The 10943-nt window shown below is 44.3% G+C and overlaps 1 protein-coding gene across 2 annotated transcripts in view; it reads right to left on the reverse strand.

Annotated features, from left to right (window-relative positions):
• The window catches only part of plxdc2b (plexin domain containing 2b), a 404160-nt gene extending 393709 nt beyond the window's left edge, over positions 1-10451 (reverse strand). Inside the window, exons 1-2 of one of the 2 annotated variants that reach the window (XM_078234670.1) lie at positions 10360-10451; positions 9363-9543 (exon numbers count right to left, since the gene is read on the reverse strand). In XM_078234670.1, the coding sequence (XP_078090796.1) occupies positions 9363-9480 (118 nt within the window). In that variant the 5' untranslated portion in view covers positions 9481-9543; positions 10360-10451. Of the gene's footprint in view, positions 1-9362; positions 9818-10359 lie in introns of those variants that run through there. The other variant, XM_078234661.1, reaches the window with a different exon arrangement.
• Positions 10452-10943: the final 492 nt, after the last annotated feature.

Consider the following 10943-nt stretch of genomic DNA (forward strand, 5'->3'; position numbering starts at 1 on the left):
TGCTGTTCCAGTGACATCATGGAGAGCACTGACCTAAGCCCCCAGTCTCCATTCATACAGGAAGAATCCACGCAAATGTCTTTATCCCAGCCTCCCTTTCCTGGGCAACTACAAAGCACAGAACATGGGAACAAGAGACAACTGAATATGCAAATATGTTATGAAGCAATCAGATGAATAAACCAGTTAAAATAAAGGACTACATTTTACAGTTGCCAGTAAGGTTATGATCCTAGCCAGACTGATACCTGAAAACTATTGCATTTCTGGTGTCCATACAGATGGGAATTTCGTCTCACTTGTATGGGCAGATTGGTAGAAGTCTTGTCCACTATTAACCTCAGTAGTGCCTAAGGCAAAATATCCCAGCTCTCATCAATCATAATCCCAATTTTATATTTTTTAAAGTGCAGAGCTTAAACATTTCTCCTGTGCCCTTCTCCCACCTCCTCTAGTAGCTGTAATCATATCAACCAGTTATTGTATTACAATTTTACATCCAGCCTAATTTCACAATCGGACTCATGTCTTTCCTTTAAGCGAGCAGAATTTGCAATTTCACAGAGTGAAGTGTTTTGACTATTGCTTTCAGGCTATGTGGGTGTAGCAATGCCAAAAAATAGTTGAAGTAGTTGTAATTAATATTTTTCTGTCCATAATACAACCAAATCAATCCCCAAATGCACAATCTCAATTTTGGGGGAAACAATATACGAGTTAATTAGTAACTCAATGTAACCCAATGTCACAAGTAAGTAACTACACATTAGACATGCCGGAGTAAAATAAAATGTGAAAGTTTGTTTTACTACAACATAATATTCACTCATGTTGCACAGCACTAAACAACATAGGAAGTAATGTTGCAAAATAACAGTGCTCATTTTGAAGGAGTTGGTTTGATTACACTTCTGAAGCATCTTGTGGATCTTTTTCCAGACTAGAAAAGAGCTGCAAGAATGTAAATTGTTGTAATTAAGATTACCAAACTTATGAAATGTGCATTGAATCTTTTGAATAAGTGGTCTGAATAATTACATTGCCTTTCTAACCGAAAAATGTATTGTCCAACATGCTCTTATCTCAATCTACTGTGGACGTGGAATCCCTACAGTGCAGAAGTAGGCTATTCAGCCAATCGAGTCTGCCCTAACCGCATAACCCTGCGCATTTATATTAACTAATCCACCCAACATACACAACTTTTGGCATTAAGGAGCAATTTAGCATGGCCAATCCACCTAACCTGCACATCTTTTGGCATTAAGTGGCAATTTAGCATGGCCAATCCACCTAACCTACACATCTTTGGACTTTAGGAGGAAACCGGAGGAAACCCAGGGAGAATGTGCAAACTCCACACAGACAGTCACCCAAAGCCAGAATCGAACCCTGGCACCTGTGAGGTAGCAGTGCTAACCACTGTGCCACCATGCTGTCCCTATAATAATAATAAGTATGTCAATTGGAATGTTGCTGTTTTTCTATATTGTTTATAGTTGTTTCACATTGCTATTTTGGAGATTTTTGTTTTTAACAATTAGTTTTCAAAATGAAGTTTAGGCGAACATCAAATTCCAGATTAATTACCAACACTGCAACATATATATGGATGACCTGGATTGAGTAGATTAGTTTTTCTTGTCTCCAACTTCCTCACAACCACCGTGCCCAGCCCAGCCAGACAACTCTGCAAGTGACAAATCACGGTTGTGACCCCATTTCATATCCCTTGATGGAACAGAATGATAAAACCTCAACTCGATACTGTGGATTACAATCCAAAGTCCACCAAATTTAAGCAAAAATTATACTTTGGATTTTACCCATCCTCACACCTTCTAATGAATTGTTTTAATATTTGAAATAATATTTTTTTCAATTTACATGTTTTTTTCTCTCTTTGGCAGATTATCGGGTAGATTCTCAGGATTTTTGCTCCTGAGTAGAGAGGGAACATTTGCTGGCTCCGTCAACCAGGCCTGGTAAAAGGAGGCCGAGAAGTTTGGATTTTCATTCCAGGGTTGGAGGAGGGGTGAAAGCAGCCCTCACTGTACCTCCCAACATCCCGATGGTCCTCACATCTCCTTGCTCAGAGCTATCCATTCTCCAAGGCCTCTCATAGCTCATATGCCCCCCAACCTCCCCCCCCACACACACATCCCCTTAGCCCTCATATACCACATGCCAGCCTATGCTCATTTACTGCCCTCCATTGTTCCTCAGTTCCAATGCCAACTCATGCCGTAGCCCTTTAGAGCCCCAAGACAACTTAGTGACACCTCATGTCAACTAATGCCACTCAGCCACCACTCCTTTGTCCATAAGACCGTAAGATGGAGGAGCAGAAGTATGCCATTTGGCCCATCAAGTCTGCTCCACCATTCAATGAGATCATGGCTGATCTGATATGGCACGGTGGCACAGTGGTTAGCACTGCCAGACTCGGGTTCTATTCCCGGCTTGGGTCGCTGTCTGAGCAGAGTCTGCATGTTCTCCTCATGTCTGCGTGGGTTTCCTCCAGGTGCTCGGTTTCCTCCCACAGTCCAACAAATGTGCAGGTTAGGTGCATTGGCCATGTTAAATTCTCTCTCAGTGTACCCAAGCAATGGAGTGTGGCAACTAGGGGGTTTTCATAGTAACTTCATTGCAGTGTTAATGTAAGCCTATTTGTGACATTAATAAATAAATTTTAAAAAACCTTTTAAAAAATCCTTAAATCCACTTTCTCAGCTTATTCCCATAACCATTAATTCCTTTACTGATTAAAAATCTGTCTATCTCAACCTTGAACATACTTAATGACCCAGCCCCCACAGCTCTTCAGAATTCCACAGATTCACTACCCTCTGAGTAAATCTCTTTAAATGGGCGACTCCTTACTCTGAGATTATGCTCTCTGGTCCTAGACTCTCCAACTTAAAGAAGCATCCTTCAGCATCCACCCTGTCAAACCCCCTGAGAATCCTATATGCCTCAATAAGGTCCCTCTCATTCTTCTGAACTCCAATGAGTACAGACCTAAGCTGCCTAGCCTCTCCAAAAGAAAATCCCTCCATACCCGGGATCAACCTAATGTACCTTCTTTGGACTGCCTCCAATGCTAGTATATCTTTCGTTAGATAAGTGGACGAAAACTATTCACAGTCTCCCAGGTGTGGTCTAACTTGTGCCTTGTATAGTTTTAGCAAGACTTCCTTATTTTTATACTCCATTCCCTTTGAAACAAAGGCCAACATTGATTTATTATTGTCACATGTATTAGTATGCAGTGAAAAGTATTGTTTCTTGCGTGCTACACAGACTAAGCATACTGTACATAGAGAAGGAAAGGAGAGAATGCAGAATGTAGTGTTACAATCATAGCTAGGGTGTAGAAAAAGATGAACTTAATGCAAGGAAATTCCATTCAAAAGTCTGACAGCAGCAGGGAAAAAGCTGTTCTTGAGTCACCTGGTACATGTCCTCAGATTTTTGTATCTTTTTCCGAATGGTAGAAGGCGGAAGAGGGAATGTCCGGGGTGCATGGAGTCCTTAATTTTGCTGGCTGCTTTTCCGAGGCAGCGGGAAGTGTAGACAGTGGGTGGGAGGCTGGTTTGAGTGATGGACTTGGCTTCATTCATGACCCTTTGTAGTTCCTTGTGGTCCTGGACAGAGCAGGCTGTGATATAACCAGAAAGAATGCTTTCTATAGTGCATGTACTCAACCCCCTACTATACTCTTTTAGGTGTCCAGATCACCAACTGCCTAAATTTGTCCCTCCATGCTGACAGTATAGTTAAGAAAGCCCACCACGCCTCTACTTTCTCAGAAGACTAAAGAAATTTGGCATGTCTGCTATGACTCTCACCAACAGTGACACAATCTTGTGGGGCACCGGTGTTGAAGGTGATCATGGAGGAGGTGTTGCTGCCTATCCTTATTGATTGCGGTCTGCGGGTTAGCAAGTTCAAGATCCAGTCGCAGAGCCAGGAGCCGAGGCCCAGGCCACAGAGTTTGGAGATGAGTTTCATAGGAATATTGGTTTTGAAAGCTGAGTTGTAGTTGATAAATAGGAGTCTGACATAGGTGTCCTTGTTATCTAGGTGTTCCAGGCTTGAATGCAGGGCCAGGGAGATGGCATCTGCTGTGGACCTGTTGCAGCGGTAGGCGAACTGTAGTAGATAGAGCCGGAATTGATTTGTGCCATGACTAATCTTTGAAGCACTTCATAATGGTGGATGTCAGAGCCACCGGCCGATAGTCATTAAGGTACGCTGCCTGGCTTTTCTTTGGCACTGGGATGATGGTTGTCTTGTATGAAGCAAATAGGGACCTCAGATTGTTGTAAAGAGAGGTTGAAGATGGCTGCGGATACCCCTGCCAGCTGGTCCGCGCAGGATCGGAGTGCTTGTCCTGGTACCCATATCCGGGCCAGTCGCTTTCCGTGGGTTGACCTTCAAGAAGGCTTCTATGATGTCTGCAATGGTGACCTCGGATAGAGGTTTGTCCGTGGCTTCCGGGGTGGAGGGCGTGCTCTCACTGGCCTCTTGATCAAAACGGACGTAGAATGCATTGAGCTCATCAGGGAGGGGTGCGTTGGTGCTGGTGATTTTTTATGCCTTGATCTTGTGGCCTGTTATGTCTTGCGGACCTTGCCATAGTTGGCTGGGGTTGGTGTGGCTAGCCTGGGACTCTAGCTTGGTCTGGTACTGTCTTTTGGCATCTTTGGTGGATCTCTTTAGATCATATCTGGCTTTCTTGTATTTCTTGTCTTTCAGGTCAGGGTCACCTGATTTGAACGCCTTTGACCTGGACTTCAGCAAGCAGTGCATATCCCTGTTCATCCATGGTTTCCAGTTGGGAAACACACTGATTTGCTGCTTTGGCACACAGTCTTCTACACACTATCTAATGAAGTCAGTTACTATAGTGGCGTACTCGTTCAGGCTGGTCGCAGAGTTTTTAAATACTGACCAGTCCATTGTCTCGAAGCAGCCCCGCAGGAGATCATCCGATTCCTCAGACTAACATTGCATGACTTTCTTTGATGGATTCTCCCGTTTCAGTTTTGCTTGCAAGCTGGGAGCAAGAGCACAGCTTTGTGGTCTGATTTGCCAAAGTGTGGGCAGGTGATAGATCGGTAGGAATATTTGATATTTGTTGTAGCAATGGTCTAGGATGTTTGGGCCTCTGGTGGAACAGGAGACTTGTTGGTGGTATCTTGATAGAATGCTCTTGAGCTTGGCCTGATTGAAGTCCCCGGTCACGATGAAGAAGGCCCCGGGATGTTTCATCTCAAGGCTATTTGTAGTGGGGTATATTTCGTCCAGTGCAATCTTCATGTCCGCATGGGGTGGGATGTAAACTACTGTCAGGATAACAGTAGGTAGTATGGGCAGCATTTTAGCGTCAGGTATTCTAGATCCGGGGAGCAGAAACTCGCCAGTGTTGCTACGTCTAGGCACCATGAGGTGTTGATTAGGAGGCAGACCTCTCCTAGTCTTGCCTGAGGCCATTGTATGGTCCATTCAGTGGATTGAGAAGCCCTCTGGTTGCAGGGCACAGTCCGGTGAAGCAGGAGTGAGCTATCTCTCCATGAAACAGAGTACACAGCAATCCCTCAGTTCTCTTTAAAAAGTGAGTCAGGCTTTAAGCTTGTCTAGCTTGTTTTCCATTGCATTTGCGTAACCTGTTACCTGCTAAATTTGCATGCTACATGTTGTGATTTATTAACAAGGACCCCCAAATCCCTCTGTGCTGCAGTTTCCCACAGTCTTTCTCAAGTTAAATAATACTTAACTCCTTTATTCTTCCTATCAAAGTGCATAACTTCACATTTTCCTGCATTATATTCCATCTGCCAAGTTTTTACCCATTCACCGACCCTGTCTGTCCCCCCCTGTAGATGCTTTGTGTCATCCTCACCAGTTTCCTTCCCACCTATTTTTGTGTCATCTGCAAACTTGGCAATAGTACATTCACTTCCCTCATCCAAGTCATTAATATACTCCCTCCAAGTTAACTTATCTAGTATCCATCAGGCCCAAATCTCAGGAGCAATGCTGGTGTAAAATAAAGTTGTCTATTGATGACTTCACAAGTTAAAAAATGTATTCTCATTGACAAAAATATTAATTACATTGAAATTATTGAAATAAGCTTATGTTACTGACAGTTCCTTGACAGCTTTAACAGTTCTTGGACAGTTTGACAGTTCTTGGGCAGCTTGACAATTCCAATTACTTTATGCATGTTTTACTCACAAAGATGTTTACTTCTAAAAACCCAAAGGGCACCTGAACTCTCATTAAGGTGCCCTGGTCCATATCCAAATGGGTATCTTACCTCCCCAAAAGGTTTCACTGGCTATCCAAATAAATCCATATGGTTCAGCCCTGCTCCTACCCGGTCTAATCTGCATGCTTTGGGTTTCACACACCGACCTCACCAAAATCATACGAGTGGAGGCAGCTGCCTCCATGAACCATGGATGCATGATTTATAACCAATCACCATTGCTCCATCCCCTGTGAAAATGGCAGAGGCTGGGTTCAGGTGTGGGACTTCTGGATTTGGCCTCTGCCAACATTTTCACGCAGACAATACAGTTCGCCATCTGCTCAAAACTTTAGGCTATAATATCAGCAGGTTTAACATGGATATTCCAAATTAAAAGATCAACCTCCTTCTACCTCTTATGGCAAGCTGTATACTTCAAAGAGCAGGTTTCAAAATCCAGATTGGCCATTCAGGAAGTTTGTATTGTGTTGGGTGCTACTGGAGCCCAAATATTTGTCAAACGTCTTCCTCTATGCCATTTTAATTTGTTAGTAAATTTTACAAGCCACCATTTGTCAGTAACACATGTACATCGTTTATGACACAATCATCCCATTTTGCAAACACCTGGGAAATGTATTCCAAGAACAATAACAGCCCTTCGAGGAACTAAGAACTCATTTAATACACATTGCTGATTCCAAGTCATGCATCTATTTCTCGATCCTCAATGCACATCTGAGTTCCATAAAACCAATGATTATTCAATCCGAGCTAAACCCAACCCAGGCGACCAAACCAACTGCTAAAACCTTATTTTGATCTTTTGCCCAATGTGGGTGGGTGGGTTCACTCCCATTGTTATAAATAATTCTTCCTCTTGAATTCTCTACCGGAAGGCAGGTCCTTGGTGATTATTTGCTGAACCATAGCAAAGTGCCGTGATGTTTTACTCTGGCAAGAGAGAGGGAGGAGGAGAGACGAGAGAGGAGGTACCCCACCCCCGGTCTATCTCAGCCGGAACGGGGGTCGAACTCCTGCTGCTGGCATTAATCCGATCCAAGCAATGGCCAGGCAGCCAACTGAACTAACTGACCCCCGCATAAAACTCTTCGAGAAGCATATTTTCAATCCCTTCAGGGCCGAACTAAGCAAAGATGACTCATCCCAGGTGACTTACATTTAAAAAGGCCTTTATTAGCAATCAACAATTACTTAATGCAGCAATCCCAGTCCCAGCCAACATAACATGTGAAAATACATTTCACTGCTACCTGTTTATCTTTATTAGTATAAACACCATTGTCAAATAGATTAGCTGGAACACAAATATAGAAACCCAAATATATGGTGCAGGGAACACAACACAACGGATGATAAGTTTTAGGACAGGGATCGTTATCCTCACTCGACTGTAATTAACTTTCCAAAACATCACACCAACAATTTCACATGCAAATATTATATCCTTAACAATTTAAAACTCTATTGTGGCCATTTGTGTCCGTGCTCTATTAATTCTGCCGATGATCGTAAAGAGTTCATTTGGGTCTATTTGGCTTGCCGGTGTTGCCAAACTGTTGCAAAGCATAAACTTACGGACTTGGCAGCAGGGTTACCAGTTACCCGCTGCTCTGCATGGGGGCAAACCCTGCAGCAGTGTGATAACCTCAAGTGTAAATTCTTATACATGTCTCATACATGTACGTAAAAACCAAAAGCTTGCCTGTGTTGTCAGTCTAAAAGAGCAACACAGGGCTAAGTATGAGGATATGATTCTTTTTTTAAAAAAAATAAAGTGCGACTAATCAACACACAAACTTGGATTTGTTCGGATATTCGATGGACCGAATGACCCTCTTTTTTATGTTAAATTTCTGGCAATGCAATGGCTGGGGGAAAAAAAATCTGCTTCATCAAATGAGAGCTCTCAGACAGAGGTACAGTTTTTTTTTGCATGAACAATAAATATATTTGTCACGGTTCAGTCAGTCGCTGCTAAGATGGTTGGTCAAAAACAAAAAAAGGCACAGGAGTGAATGAGAAACACACAGAGATCTTGATGAGCAGCAACATATCTCAACGTCCATCACTACCAAAGTGAGTGTTGGCTGAGAGACCTCCGCCACTGCACTGAGTGCGGCTCAATGACTAAGAATCAGCTCAACACCAGCAGAACTTTAACCCAACTCTTCAGAGCCACTCTCCGGGCATTGCAGAGTCAAAAAACCACATTCATCCTCAAACTCCAATTGCAACTGTTCAAGCAAAAACAAAGACATTATTCCCACAGGTACCTCAGCAAGTTGGGTCAGCAATTCATGCATTACCAACTGCGGGTACACATGTCCATGTCGACTGTAAAGTGGGGAGTGGGGGGGGGGGGGGGGGAGCATTTTATTCTAACCTCCAGTCCTAACAATCTTCTTTGCAATGGGAAGCAAACTGTCTAAAAGCGAACACAAACCCGATTTCGCCGGTATATGGCAGGAGTAAACAAACGGCCAGTGGGTGAGATTTTAACTGCATTTATCAGCCAGAAAGGTGCAGCTTCTTGCTGAAAGTAAAGCTTCCACATGGACATGGGACAGGCTGATAAAAACACTGACCACTGGCCCCACAGTGACTGGGAGTGAAAGGTACACCCTCCCATCTCTAGACAAATATAATGTAACGTGCATTTCAATAACAACCTCCCTGCTTTCCAATGTGGCCAGAATTTCTGTGCAGATCCACACACACACACTGTTAAGTAATAGTGTCCGTCTGATCTTAAATGGAGCATTTAACTTTCCTGAACCTCAGTAAATTCCTCCAGCTCCGGCTCCCAGACGCAGTCGATATACAAAAGGAATGCATCTGGATGAAAGCAAAGCATTTAAAAAGTGCTCCCATCTCAAATTTAAAAAAAAACCAAAGTGCTTATGTAAGGGAAACTCCTGTCTGTCTGCAGATTGTCAGAGACTTTAAAAAGACAAACAAAACAAAAAGCGAAGGGACAAACTTTAAAAGTTGACAGCCCGCGGTCTTTTATTTGTGTTCCCATCTGGGAATGTGCAGAGCGGGCTGGACTGAGCCCGGCTCGCAGCGCTCCTCTTACCAGCAGCTTCCCGGCTGTGCTCGCCTTGCCTTGCCCGGCTGTGCTGCACCAGGTTTCCCAGGGTTACCAAGAAGCAGAGTCCAGCGCCCAGAAAGCCGGCTTTCCTCACACCCGCCATGATGATCGCCCACAAGTTCACACTTGCCGAGTCAAGATCTCGAGTGCTTGTTTCTTTCCTCCTCTAAATATGAAGCAAACACTTCCAGTCACTTCAAAAATAAACACTTCACAGGGCAACTCCGGCCACTGCCGCCGCGGAAAGGGACGGCGAGCAAATAAGGTTGACCCAGGCGTTGAGAGGGAGCCAGCCCGGTGCTAAATTACAGCAGCCAATGTCCCGGGCTTGTTGGCTTCACTCAGGAGCAGCGAGGGAGATGTGAGGCTGATGGCTTCACTTTGCAGCTACTGCTGCTGCTGCTCCACTCGAGCGAGAGCTCATAGTGTGTGTGGATGTGTGTGTGTGTGTCTAACCGGAAGTGTTCTTCCCCAAATCTCCACACTGTGAGTGCAGCTCACAGCCAGAGGCAGACTTTATCTGGAGGGAACAGTCAGTGTATTCCCCCCAAACCCCCACACAGTGTACCACCCAGCCCCCCCCCCCCCCCCCAAACACACACTCACAGCCAAGAGACAGACTTTATCATCTGGAGGGAAGAGTGTACCCCCCACACACAGACACAGACTTTATCATCTGGAGGGAAGAGTGTATTCCCCCAAACCCCCACACTGTACGCCCCCCCCCCCACCCCACACACACACACACACACACACACAGACTTTATCATCTGGAGTGAGCAGTCAGTGTATACCCCCCACCCCACACACACACACACACACACAGCCAGACTTTATCACTCAGAGGGAATAGTTAGCGTACTCCACTCCCCCCCCCCCCCCTCAAAAGCCACAGTATCTCCCCCCCGCCCCCCGCAACACACAGATTTTATCATCTGGAGAGAGCTGTCCATGTTTACCCCCAAAAAAAGTTCCAATTAACCTCGGGAAATGACACCCCCCTTCCACCTCTGCATCTGCGAGCCAGTGTATCTCGTCCCTCCTTGCTACTGTTTGGGTTACTCAATCATATGTACCATAAAAAACACCAACTGCATGTGTGTTTTATTTTCGACTCGCTGCCTATTGCACTTCGTGCGCCCAACCTCCCAACTCAGGAGGTACGCACTGACGCTGCTGCTATTTCCAACTTAAACAGTATCTGGGTCAGAATAGAACTGGCATCTAACAGAGTTCATTCTAACGCTCGCTTCCTTTACTTTCGCACCCCTAATTTTTATAAAGTTTAGATTAAACACGGGATGTACATGAAACATGCAATTTGCTAACAGATAAATCGTGTTGGTTATTTGTCCAAAGCAAATTCACTTGAACGATTTGAGTAATTCGCTAATTCATTCTTGGTGAATCTACTGCTCAGCTGTGCAATCTGCTTCAACCCGAAACGGGCGTTTTGTATTTATTTTCCACACTGAATTAACGATACTTGAAGAGTTGCCTTCCTTCCTTATATCGCGCGACCTATATTGTATTAATATAATTTACTCATATTAAAGCGAGAACTGT

This window comes from Mustelus asterias, chromosome 2 (assembly GCF_964213995.1).
Source record: "Mustelus asterias chromosome 2, sMusAst1.hap1.1, whole genome shotgun sequence".
Taxonomy (NCBI): domain Eukaryota; kingdom Metazoa; phylum Chordata; class Chondrichthyes; order Carcharhiniformes; family Triakidae; genus Mustelus; species Mustelus asterias.